This window comes from Zingiber officinale, chromosome 2A (assembly GCF_018446385.1).
Source record: "Zingiber officinale cultivar Zhangliang chromosome 2A, Zo_v1.1, whole genome shotgun sequence".
Lineage (NCBI taxonomy): Eukaryota > Viridiplantae > Streptophyta > Magnoliopsida > Zingiberales > Zingiberaceae > Zingiber > Zingiber officinale.
The window spans coordinates 112096675-112108029 of record NC_055988.1 but is presented as its reverse complement, the minus strand read 5'-3'; the positions used below and the strand labels follow the sequence as shown (position 1 = coordinate 112108029).

The window sequence follows — 11355 nt, the reverse complement described above, 5'->3', positions numbered from 1 at the left end:
ATATTTTATTTATACTAATTTGCCATGATTGTTTTCCTATCATATGCTATGACATTATATTTTACATTCATGCATATTATGAAAAACAAATAAAAATATCATGCCATGTCATACATACATCATGTAGCTATAGTATGTTTTTTTTTTAAAATACTTATTTTGATATATGCCAAAAAAGTCATCATGCATTAGTTTTAAATTCTTATAATTAAGGGCTATGACATTTACTAACATTTGACATCCTAGGTGGATGTTCATAAATTAAAATGCCTAGATAGATATGCATGATCCCTAGTTTAGGGTAAAATCAAAATCTATATCTCAAAAAGACTATAAGGTGACTTGTATGTGTTTTAGTGCACATTAGATATAAGTGAGATGTTAGGATAATAAATACAACTCAATATGTTGATTTAGTACATTTATTTGAGTTTTGATTTTATCAAAACATATAGTTATGTGTTCACTAATCATTAGGAAAGCTAATGTATAAATCATGTGCATTGAGCCTAAAGAACATGGTTGAAAATTGGTTTTGAAAATTATTTTAAATATATTTTAGAAAATCTTGGTGAAAACTATCTTTTGATAGTAATCATCATTGAAAAGTTAGACACAAAACTTGGAAGAAACATTGAAGTTTTTACATGTTTCCAATTTTATGTCAATCTTTGAAAATAAGGTGTATTTTCTTAGAAAACTATTTTTCCATGATAGTATATACCCTAAATAATGTCTACAAGAATTTTCATAATTTTTAGAGTTTATACAATTTTTAGGGTATTTTTGAATTTTGCTGAAATTATATTTCAAGAAATTAGAATTTCAATTGATTAGCCAATCGATTGGAGCATCTCAATCGATCAACCGAAGTTTGGAGCATGTCTTTAGGGGGAGCTACTCTTTAAGGACATGAAAATTACTTTTCAAACACCATGAAAGATGGTTAACCTTCGTTAGAATAAATGCTCAAAGTTGAGCGTTGAACAATAATGGAAGAGTGGATATCTTCATTGTTGAGTTGTGAGTGCTCTTGGATGGACATTGTGAAGTGGTTTAATGCTCAATGATGAGTATTGGATACAATGAAGGGTATGAGACTCTCATTATTGTGTTGTGAACAACAGATGAGTAACTCTTCAAGGGGAGAGTTTTTGATGTGTGTCAAAGGGGGAGAATGTAGAGTTTAAGTTAGACCTTCATTATACAAAGGAGGAGTTTGCCCTCTAGGAAAGAGAGAGAATGAAGGAAACCCTCATTCATAATTTGGCATGAAGAAGAAGCTGAGGTTATGAGATTAGCCTAACTTAAAGGTATTATCAAATATCAAAAAGGAGGAGATTGTTGGTGTAATATCTCCTATGTCAAGTTTGACCAGGTTGACTAAGCTTGAGTTGGCTCAAGCTTGAGTCTTGATGTTTAGATTTCGATGTTTGATAGTATATGGAGATTGCAGGTGCAATCGTCTGATTGGGGAGATTGTTGGTTCAATTCTCCTCTGGTCAAAGTTTGACCGGTTTGATGTGAAGAAGAGTCAAGTAGATCAAATTTGACTGGTTACTTGACCGGGAAAGTCCTAACTGGAAGTTACGCAAAGGCAAGTCCAACAGGAACATTGGCAGAAAAGCAAATCCAAGTGAATCAGTGTTGACCAGACATTTGGTGGTGAAAGTCTTGGTGAGTGAAGCCAGACCGGTGAAAGTCCCGGTGAGTAAAGCTGGGCAGTGAGAAAATCCTGGTGAGTGAAGGTAGGTGAAAAACCTAGTGAGTGAAGCTAGGTGAAAGTCCTGGTGAGTGAAGTCAGGTGAAAATCTTAGTGAGTAAAGATAGGTGAAAATCCTGGTGAGTGAAGCCAGGTAGGTGAAAGTCCCGGTGAGTGAAGTCATGCAGTGGTAAAAATCCTAGTGAGTGAAGCCAGGTGAAAATCCTAGTGAGTGAAGCTATGTGAAAGTTCTAGTGAGTGAAGCTAAGCAGATGGAAAGACCTAGTGAGTGAAACCAGGCGCGTGGAAATCCAGGTGGATCATGGTTGATCGGACACTTGCTGCTGGGAAGTCTAAGTACGTAAAAGGGTTGACCGGATACTTAGCATAAGGAAATCTAGATGGGTCAAAGGTGATTGGACATCTGGTGGAAGGAAGTCCAGGTGGGTCATGGAGGACCAAACATTTGGCACGAGACGGTAAGTCCAAGTGGGTCAAAGTTGACCGATCACTTGACACGAGGAGAAAAGTCCAAGCGGGTCAAAGGATTGACCAGACACTTGGTGAAGAAGTCCCAGCAGGTCAAGGTTGACTAGATGATAGGCATGAGGAGTTCCAACAGGTCACAGTTGATCGGATGTTGGATTTGGGAACCCTTAAGTTTGAGTTAAGCAAGTTAAGGGTAGCCAATCAATCATCCCATCGATTGGACCGAAGCCCAATCGATCAACCGATCGATTGGGAGAGGCTGCGATAAACAGCGGCCCAATCGATCGACCGATCGATTGGGAGCCTGAATCGTGAGCATAGAATGTAGCCTAATCGATTAAGCATCACCAATCGATTATGTGATCGATTGGAGCTTGAAATCTCGCGTAACGCGTGAAAGGCTGAATCGATCGGGAGATCGATTCAGGGCTTTTCCAGTGAGAACACACATGCGCTCTAAATTGATCATTCGATCGATCCAAGCCTTCCCAATCGATTGGGATATGGCCATTACGTGGGTAGCGAGTTTTGGATGGTTGGGATGGCTCGGATCTCACTTGGCAATCGATTGAGAGCAAGCCCAATCGATTGGGAGCCCTAGAGGCGCAATGTATAAAGATGTGGCAAGCTTTCTTCTTAGTAGTTTACTCGAGCCTTCTTCCAGCGCATGCGGTCCTTTCCAACACTCTCCACCAGTTCTTGGAAGCTCTTGGGGACAAGTGTTGCTGCACTTCCAAGGTTTAAGAAGCGTTTTTCGACAACAAGGTCAAGCAAGGAGAGATTTTTCTTTTATATACTTGTATTTCCTTCTTGCGTGTGTTGTATCCTGTTGTGTGAGTTTGTACGAGGTTTCTCCACCTTTGGTAGTACCAAAAAGGAATATTCTTCATAGTGGAGAGCGTGTCGTGTGTAGATCCTTGGATTAGTCAACTCTTCTTAAGGTTGATACCAAGTAAATTCTTATGTTAGCGTTGTATGTGTTACTTCGAGTTATATCTGCTATGAATCATCATCACGAAGCAAGCAAAAGAAGCGCGTTGAGCTATTCACCCCCTCCTTCCTAGTTACAAATCGACCCTAACAAATCTAACACAAGATCAAACTATCTTAAACTAAATCATCTGTAATTGAAAAATCATCTCATACAACCTATAAGATTATCTTATTTGATCACTTAAAATGAGTGAGATGTTAAATAAAATTTAAAAGTTATTAACCTTTTATATATGTTTACTTAGCCTAAACCCATAAGAATTAAGAAATTATTAGATAGTAGAATAGACTTGTGTTAACACCTTACTGATCTATTTGATTTCTTTTAGATCTAGCCTAGGTTATATCCTAACTACATGAACCTATAGATTTAGACCGTCTTTATATCTCACAAATATCTAGGTTTAATATGAATGTGCATTGAGCTATGTAGATGGGCATGAGATATTAAAATCCACCGCTAGTTCTAGATGTAGACAAGTGTATCAACGTGAATTAAGGAGTTTAAAATTAAAAATGATCACTATAATGCCTAATTCTAAATTAAACTAATTGATCATTCAGTATTAATCAAGGAAAAATGGGTTAGGATTTCTTTAAGGATAATTTATAGGTGTGTTATTAAAATAAATTATTTTTAAAAATGACTTTAATTTTTTTAAAAAAATAATTTCTAATCAATCGAACATAGTGGTTCAATCGACTATAAAAGTTAAAATCTTAAAGAAACGGTCAAAATTTAACTATCCCAAAGTTAACCGATATGACCAGTCAATTGATCACGACACGACTAGTCAACTGATCAATCCAGCGCTATAAAATTACCACCAAGGGAAGGTCCCCTCGGCTTGTGTAAATCCAAGCTCATTTTGACTTAACCCCCGGCTCGTCTTGACTTGGAGTTTCATCAACTTGATTGTTGACTTGACCATTGACGGTATCTCCGCCGCATCCGGGAGGGAGAGAGTAAGAATGTGAAAGAGTGAGGAGGAGAAGAGAGATCGGCAGCAAGCAGGTAAATTATTTCATTTCATTTCATTTCATTTCATTTGGTATGTGCATTCGAGCAAACAATCCAATTTCCCAATCCAAACGTAACGCTCACTGTATCTGAAAATACGAATCTAAGTGTAGATACGCTCGATTTGGATCACCGATCGACGCCCTCGATCTTGTCCTCCACCTCGGCGTAGAGCTGGCGCAGGCGTTCCAGGTTCTCCTCCGACGTCTCCCAGTAGCCGCGGCCGTTGGCCTCAAGGAAGGTCTGCACAAGCTTCCGGAAGGAGTTGGGGTTGGTCTGAATCAGCCGCTGCCGCATCGCCTCGTCGTCGATGAAGGTGGAGTTGGCTTCCTCGTACACCCAATTGTCCACCTGCCCCGACGTGGCGCTCCAACCCACGGTGTTGGTCAGCCGCTTCTCGATCTCCCGCACCCCTTCGTAGCCGCTGGACATCATCCCCTCGTACCATTTCGGGTTCAGCAGCTTCGTCCGCGCGTCCAGCCGCACCGTCTCCGACAGCGTCCGCACCTGCGCGTTCGCCGTCGTCGTGTCCGCGATGTACGCGCTCGGCTTCTTCCCGTCCCGCCGCAGCGACTGCACCAGGTTCGTCGGGTCCGAGTCGAAGTAGTGGCTCACGTCGGTCAGCGAGATCTCCGAGGAGTCCAGGTTCTGGAACGTCGCGTCCGCCGTGCTCAGCGCCATCTCGAACGCCTTCCGCTTCTCCGTCATCCCCGCCCCCGGCGCGTCGCAGTCGAAAGCGAAAGACTTGCGGCTCAGGTACATGTCCTGCAGCTGCTTCTCGTCGTTCCACGACGAGTTCTCCACCGCCAGGTTCACGTTGGAGGAGTACGACCCGGACGCGTTAGAGAACACCCTCGTCGCCGCCTCGCGCACCGCCACGCCTAGCTCCGCCGCCTGCTTCAGCGCGTGCTTCCTCACGTAGTTCTGCTCCTCCGGCTCCTCCAACTCCGCCACCATCTTCACCGCTCGATCTAGCAGATTCATCTGCACGCAGCCCACATCCGAGAGCATATTTGTATAAGCCACATCTAATCGAGCACAATTCATCCTTTCGAATTCGATTCTGTTATTTACCTGGTTGATGAAGAGGTCGCGGAAGACACCGGAGCAATTGACGACGACGTCGACCCTAGGCCGCCCAAGCTCTTCCAAGCTGACGGGCTCCACTCGGTTCACGCGGCCGAAGGTGTCTGCCACCGGCCGCACGCCGATCATCCAGAGCACCTGACCCAGTGACTCACCGTACGTCTTGATGTTGTCGGTGCCCCACAGCACGAGCGCGACGGTCTCGGGATACTTCCCACCGTTGTCCGCCTTCTGCCGCTCCAGCAGCCGATCGACCACCACCTTGGCGCTCTGCATCGCTGCGGCCGTCGGAATTGCCTGCGGGTCCAGCGCGTGGATGTTCTTCCCGGTGGGCAGCACTTTGGGGTTCCTGATAGGGTCGCCGCCGGGCCCGGGCTCAACGTAGCTGCCTTTCAGCGCCTGCTTCAGACTACCGAGCTCGTTGTCCGCCACCACCAGCTTCAAACAGATTCCCAAGTACTCGAACAGGGTCCTCAGTTTCTCCCTGTCCGCCCTAATGAACTTGGTCTTGGACAGGTACTGCACCCAGGGTTCCACCAACGCAAACCCGAGCATCGAGGTCAGCTTCTCCGCCACGTCCACCACCTGCCCTTTCTTGTTCGTCGTGCGGTCCACGAAGGCCGAGATGGCGCCGCGCGACGCCTCTGTTATCTGCTGGAGGAGCTCGACGTCGGCCAGTATCCCCTTGTCGTTTCCCCTGTACAGGTCTTCGATGTTCTTTCCCACGCTCTCGGCCAGTATGCCGGGAAGTGAGTAAATGCCGTCCTCGGGGCGATCGAGCGCCGCAATGTTCACCAGCGTGGCCACTGCCTCCATCGCCGAGGGAGGCTCTCCGATCACATGGAGCCCGCACGGTAAAAGTCGAGACTCGATTTCCATGATCTTGGAGTAGACCTTGCCGACCACGAGGTCCCTCTCATTGGGCGAGAGCTCCTCGCCTTCCTCCGGCAGAAGCACATCCTTGTCGAGGTTGCATTGCCTGGCGGTGCTGATGATGGAGCTCACAATCTGCGGGCCGCGTCCGGTGTCCTTCAGCGACTGGTAGGAGGAGATGAGTTCAGCGAGCTGCTTGAGCCCCTTGTAGAGCCCGGCGTTCTCCGCTGGCGGCGTCAGGTAGCTGATGGTGTTGGCGTAGCTCCGGCGCTTGGCGATGGTGGCCTCGGAAGGGTTGTTGGCGGCGTAGTAGTAGATGTTGGGGATGTTGCCGATGAGGCTGTCGGGGTAGCAGACGTCGCTCATGCCGACCTGCTTCCCGGGCATGAACTCGAGCGAGCCGTGCGTGCCGAAGTGGAGCACGGCGTCCGCCTTGAATATCTTCTCCACGAAGGTGTAGTAGGCGGCGAAGCCGTGGTGGGGGCTCGCCGACTTGGAGAAGAGCAGTCGCATGGGGTCGCCCTCGTAGCCAAACGTGGGCTGAACGCCGATGAAGACGTTGCCGTACTGCTTGCCATAGACCAGAAGGTGCTCGCCGTCGGAGTTGAGGTTGCCGGGGGGCTTGCCCCAGCTCTCCTCCAGCAGAGAGGCGTAGGGAGTGAGGGCCAGGTACTCGCGGACGGTCATCTTGTGGGCTACGTTCAGGTTGGGGCTGCTGAACTTGGCCTCCTTGTCGTGGATGACGTCCTCGATGAGGGCTTCCGGGGTGTCGGGAAGGCCATCGACATTGTACCCATCTCTCTTGAGATCTCTGAGGACAGAGTAGATGGAGGAGAAGACATTGAGATAAGCCGCTGTTCCTACATTCCCCTTGTCCGGTGGGAAGCTGAACACTGTGATTGCCACTCTCTTCTCCTCCTGTTTCACCCAAATAATGCAATCCATCTATAAGCTAATCGATCGTCGTTGGAGGAGGACGACGACGATGCAAGATTTTGAAAGAAACAAACCTTAGATTTCCTCTTTAGCTCTGCCCATCGAATGGCCCTCGTGCATAGCTGCTCCACTCTCTTATGCAGTGCATGCGATTTGCCTGAGGCCAGCAGAGAAACATCGAACAAGCATTAGCAAAGGAATCGCCACAAAACAAAGAAGGAACAGGGCACGTCTGACCTGTTCTTGCATCCCGGCCGGAGAAGACAATCGGTTCCATTCCACCGTCAAGCTCCGGAAGGGCCACCTGCAGAGCGACCTGGATCGGATGCAAACCCAAGGTGCTGTTGAGCCACTCCTCGGTGGTCTGAAACACCAGCGGCAGCGCCACAATGTAAGGCACATCGAGCTTCCTCAACGACTCGATCGCCCTCGGATGGTCTTGCCTCGCCGGACCACCCACGAGCGCAAACCCGGTGAGCGACACCACGGCATGGACGAATGGCCTGCCCGTGATCGGGTCGATCAAGTACCTCTCGACTGGTCCCGAGAAGTCAAGCCCGCCCGCGAAGATGGGGATTACTTTAGCGCCGCGAGCCTCGAGCTCCATGATCACCGCGACGTAGTGTCCGTCGTCGCCGGTGACAATGTGGCTCCTCTGCAGGACCAGCCCGATGATGGGGGCGTTGGGTTCCTTGAGCCTCTCCGTGGCGTCTCGCCGGGTGCCGTACCAGTTGAGGTACTCCTTGACGTCGTCGAACATGCGGGGGGCGAGCGGATGCCAGATGCCACTGTCGAGGAAGAGGACGGGTTCGGCGTACTCGATTTTAGCGGCCTTGAGTGCGGGGACGTAGGAACCGGCGATCATCTTGAGGAAGTTCTGGAGGTTGTCCGGGGAGCCGCCAAGCCAGAACTGGAGGGAGAGGATGTAGAGGCGGGCGTCCTGGGCCTTGTCGCTCGGCAGGTACTTGAGCACCTTGGGGAGGGTGCGCACCAGCTTTAGCATACTGTCGGCGAAGCCGGCGGACTGCTTCTTGTTGCGCTTGAAGAGCTGAAAGAAGGGGCTCTTGGACTGCCCCAATTGGGACATGCTAAAAGTGCCGAGTTTGTTGAGTCGCATCACCTCCGGCATCGAGGGGAAGACCAGCACGGCGTCCATCCGCTCTCTTTGCTGCTCCACCGCCGCCTTCACCTTCAGCGCCAGCTCCTCCACGAAGATGAGCGAGCCGATGAAGACGTTGGCGTCGGCCAGGTCGTCGCAGAAGGTGCGGTACGTCTCCTCGTCCCGCAGCTCCTCGACCAAGTAGCCCACGACCTCGAAGGCTGCGTGCCGACGAGCGGCGTTGAGGGCTAGCACGGCGGCGGAGAGCGAGGACTGGTACTGCGCCTCGAGGACGACGTAGACGACCTTGACGCGGGGGAGGCCGCCGGAGGGGTCAGGGACGATGCGCCGGACCTCTGGCTTGGTCTGCGTGAAGAGGCCGTTGCCGACGGCGGCGCAGGTCACGCCGCCGCGGCGCACGCTGCGGAGGAGAGTCCGCCGGGGGACGAAGGAGTGGAGGAAGAAGCTCCTGCGAGCGAGCACATCGGATTTGGTGATGGGATTGGGCAGCTGGGTCGTGGCGAAGGAAGTTGTAACCAGCGACGACATCAAGCTACTGCGATTAATCTCCCCGCAATTCTCGCTGCTGCTCTTCAACTCTTAATTTTTCGTCGCCGTTGTTGCAATTGTCGGAAGCGTTGGGTTTCCCTCTACTTCTTGTTGTTGGCTTCGTCCTCGTCTTCGTCCCCAAGTGAGACTGAGTGAGAGTCTGCGAAAGGAGGAAGATCAATTATAATAATGCTAGTGGTGATCAGTGAGAGGAGTGAAGGGGCTGGCGAAGGGGCGCTGGTGGTCGACCCAGGGACACGTGGCGGCGACAGGAACAGAAAGAGGTCGCGGTGGGTTTAGTGGCGAGAAGAGGCGTTTTGTGGGGCGGCATGGATTGCGATCCCTTCCGCCTGGCTTCTGATTGGCCAGTTGGGATTTCGCTGTGCTGTCTCAGGATAACAGAGCAGAGCCAGTTTTTTTTTATTTTTAAAAAAAAACAAATATCGTCCATTATTTACGTTTTCCTTAGAGGAGCACTCCGTGTGTCCTTTTTAAGTTATCTGTTCTAAATATTATATTCTTAATCATTCGATTACGTGAAAGCTCATGGTAAACGTTAACGTCTAACTTTTAGAACGTATTGAAACTAATAATTAATTTTTACAGTATATTATCACATTATTTGACCCTATAAAAATTAGATTGCTTATTTTTAGCATTATAGAAGCAGTTGCTAATTTTTACAAAGATAATTTTATATTATTTTAATTTTAAAATTTTTAGTAATAATTATTAAAATAATATTTCAATGAATAAATAAATCACACGATAAGAATTCTATAGCACTCATTTCATTTCAATTGAGCATAATTTAAGAGCGTGTATAAATTAACATCTAACTTTTAGACCGTATAGCAACTTTCATATTCTAGTTTCTAAAACTTATAGAAGCTAACCGATAATTTCTACCCTTTCATAGAATTCATGAGTAGTTTTAAGATATGGAGAATTCTTTTTTTTAAGGGCGCTCATTTAATTTTATTTTAGAAAAACGGCGATGATATTATGTTTCTATTAATTTAGGATGCTCTTTTAATTTTAAATTTTTGTCCTGTTATTTTTAGCAATTTGGTTTCTTTCTTTTCGATTCAGTTTTGACAGATAGATGCGTTACCTTTCGATGAACGGTTTTGCATATCACTCGTGGAAGTGGCCCGGTTAAGTGCCAATGAGCCACTTGTCACGGTTCAGGTCCACCTTAATTAACAGCACTGTAGGATGCTGGGGCTAATTAAGGCCACTCTAGACCGTACTCTAGTTGATCTCCCGCTTAGGGTCAAGCTCAAACTCAAGTCTAAGTTAATTCACCCTCGGGGGTATAGTGTAGATGATTAACGTATGATATTTTTAGTATAATAGTCAGGAGTCGAATTTCATAAGAATTTAGACTTAGAATCTACCTTACCATATCGTGTAGAATCGAAAAGACACTGGGAGCTGAATAGTATCTGTCGAAAAATCACGATTTAAAACTAAATTACGCAACGGAAAATAAAAGCAAAAAGACAATGCTAACACAAGTTAGTTTTATTTGGTTAAGAGCCTTTGACGATTCCTATTCCAAGACTCGCACTCATCGAGTGTTTTCGTTGGGCAATCCACTAATAGTTCGAATGGTTATAAATTGAGTACAGGAACTATATACAAAAAATTACCGATAACAAAGAAAGTAAGAAAGTCTTGATTGCTGATTGTCGGAGGAGCGTCACCGCGTCACAACGTCGTAGGAGCTTTTTCGGAGCACCGAGCAAGAGTGAAAATTGTAGTTGTTCTTGTTTTGAAGCTCCTGGTTGAAGGCCTTTAAATAGGTCCATTCTAGGCACTTGGAACCCCTCCGAGTACCTGGACCATGTGGCTCAGCTAATCAACCCGCTCCACATCAGCTTATGGATGATTTTTCGGGTCCGGGCGCCTGAACCGACTTCGTGCGTCTGGACAGCCTAGGTGCCCCCGGCACCTGCCTGGGTGCGACTGCTCCGGGCGCGACTGCTCCGGGCGCCTGGACTTCTTTTCTTTAGCAGTTTCCTCCCTGCAAGAAAAGGTTATTCCAGGCAATAGAAAAAATATTTTTTCCTACAAAATAGAGTTAGCACAACATAATAAAATATGGGTAGTAATTAGATCTTGTCTCCCCGAGACCAGGATCTAGTCAAGGACTCAGCTTAGGTTTCTCAAATGGACCTAAGCTGGACCGACACCTACAGTTCCCTCAACATGGAACACGTCCTCACTGGATTTCTCCTCCAGTTGCTTACTTTCACTTACCACTTGTAGGCACTTGACTTGCCTCTAACCCACCAGGTCTTCCCGCCAGTTGTCAGATCTATAGACCCAATTGGACTTCGACCGGTTGTTAGGTCCCGCGAACCCAACTGGACTTCCCACCAGATATCGAGTCTCGCAGACCTATTTGGACTTCCCACCAGCTATCGGGTCCTGCAGACCTAGCTGGATTTCAGCCTAGTGTCAGGTCCTTTAGACCAGTCAACTCCTGCACACTTGGTAGAAATGTTAGATAACAAAATACTCTAACTTTAGATCTTTTGTCATTCATTAAAACATGAGTTACATCATTAGTGCAAATTGCACCAACATATTGTTAGTGCA

At 47.4% G+C, this 11355-nt stretch overlaps 1 protein-coding gene across 1 annotated transcript; it reads right to left on the bottom strand.

Annotated features, from left to right (window-relative positions):
- Positions 1-4193: 4193 nt before the first annotated feature.
- LOC122041946 (magnesium-chelatase subunit ChlH, chloroplastic) lies at positions 4194-8924 on the bottom strand. The gene is made up of 4 exons (XM_042601844.1): positions 7338-8924; positions 7175-7257; positions 5280-7082; positions 4194-5189 (listed from the first exon to the last, which is right to left on the bottom strand). The coding sequence occupies exons 1-4, from the start codon at positions 8746-8748 to the stop codon at positions 4335-4337; spliced, it is 4152 nt and encodes a 1383-aa protein (XP_042457778.1). The 5' UTR covers positions 8749-8924; the 3' UTR covers positions 4194-4334.
- Between the last annotated feature and the right edge of the window lie 2431 nt (positions 8925-11355).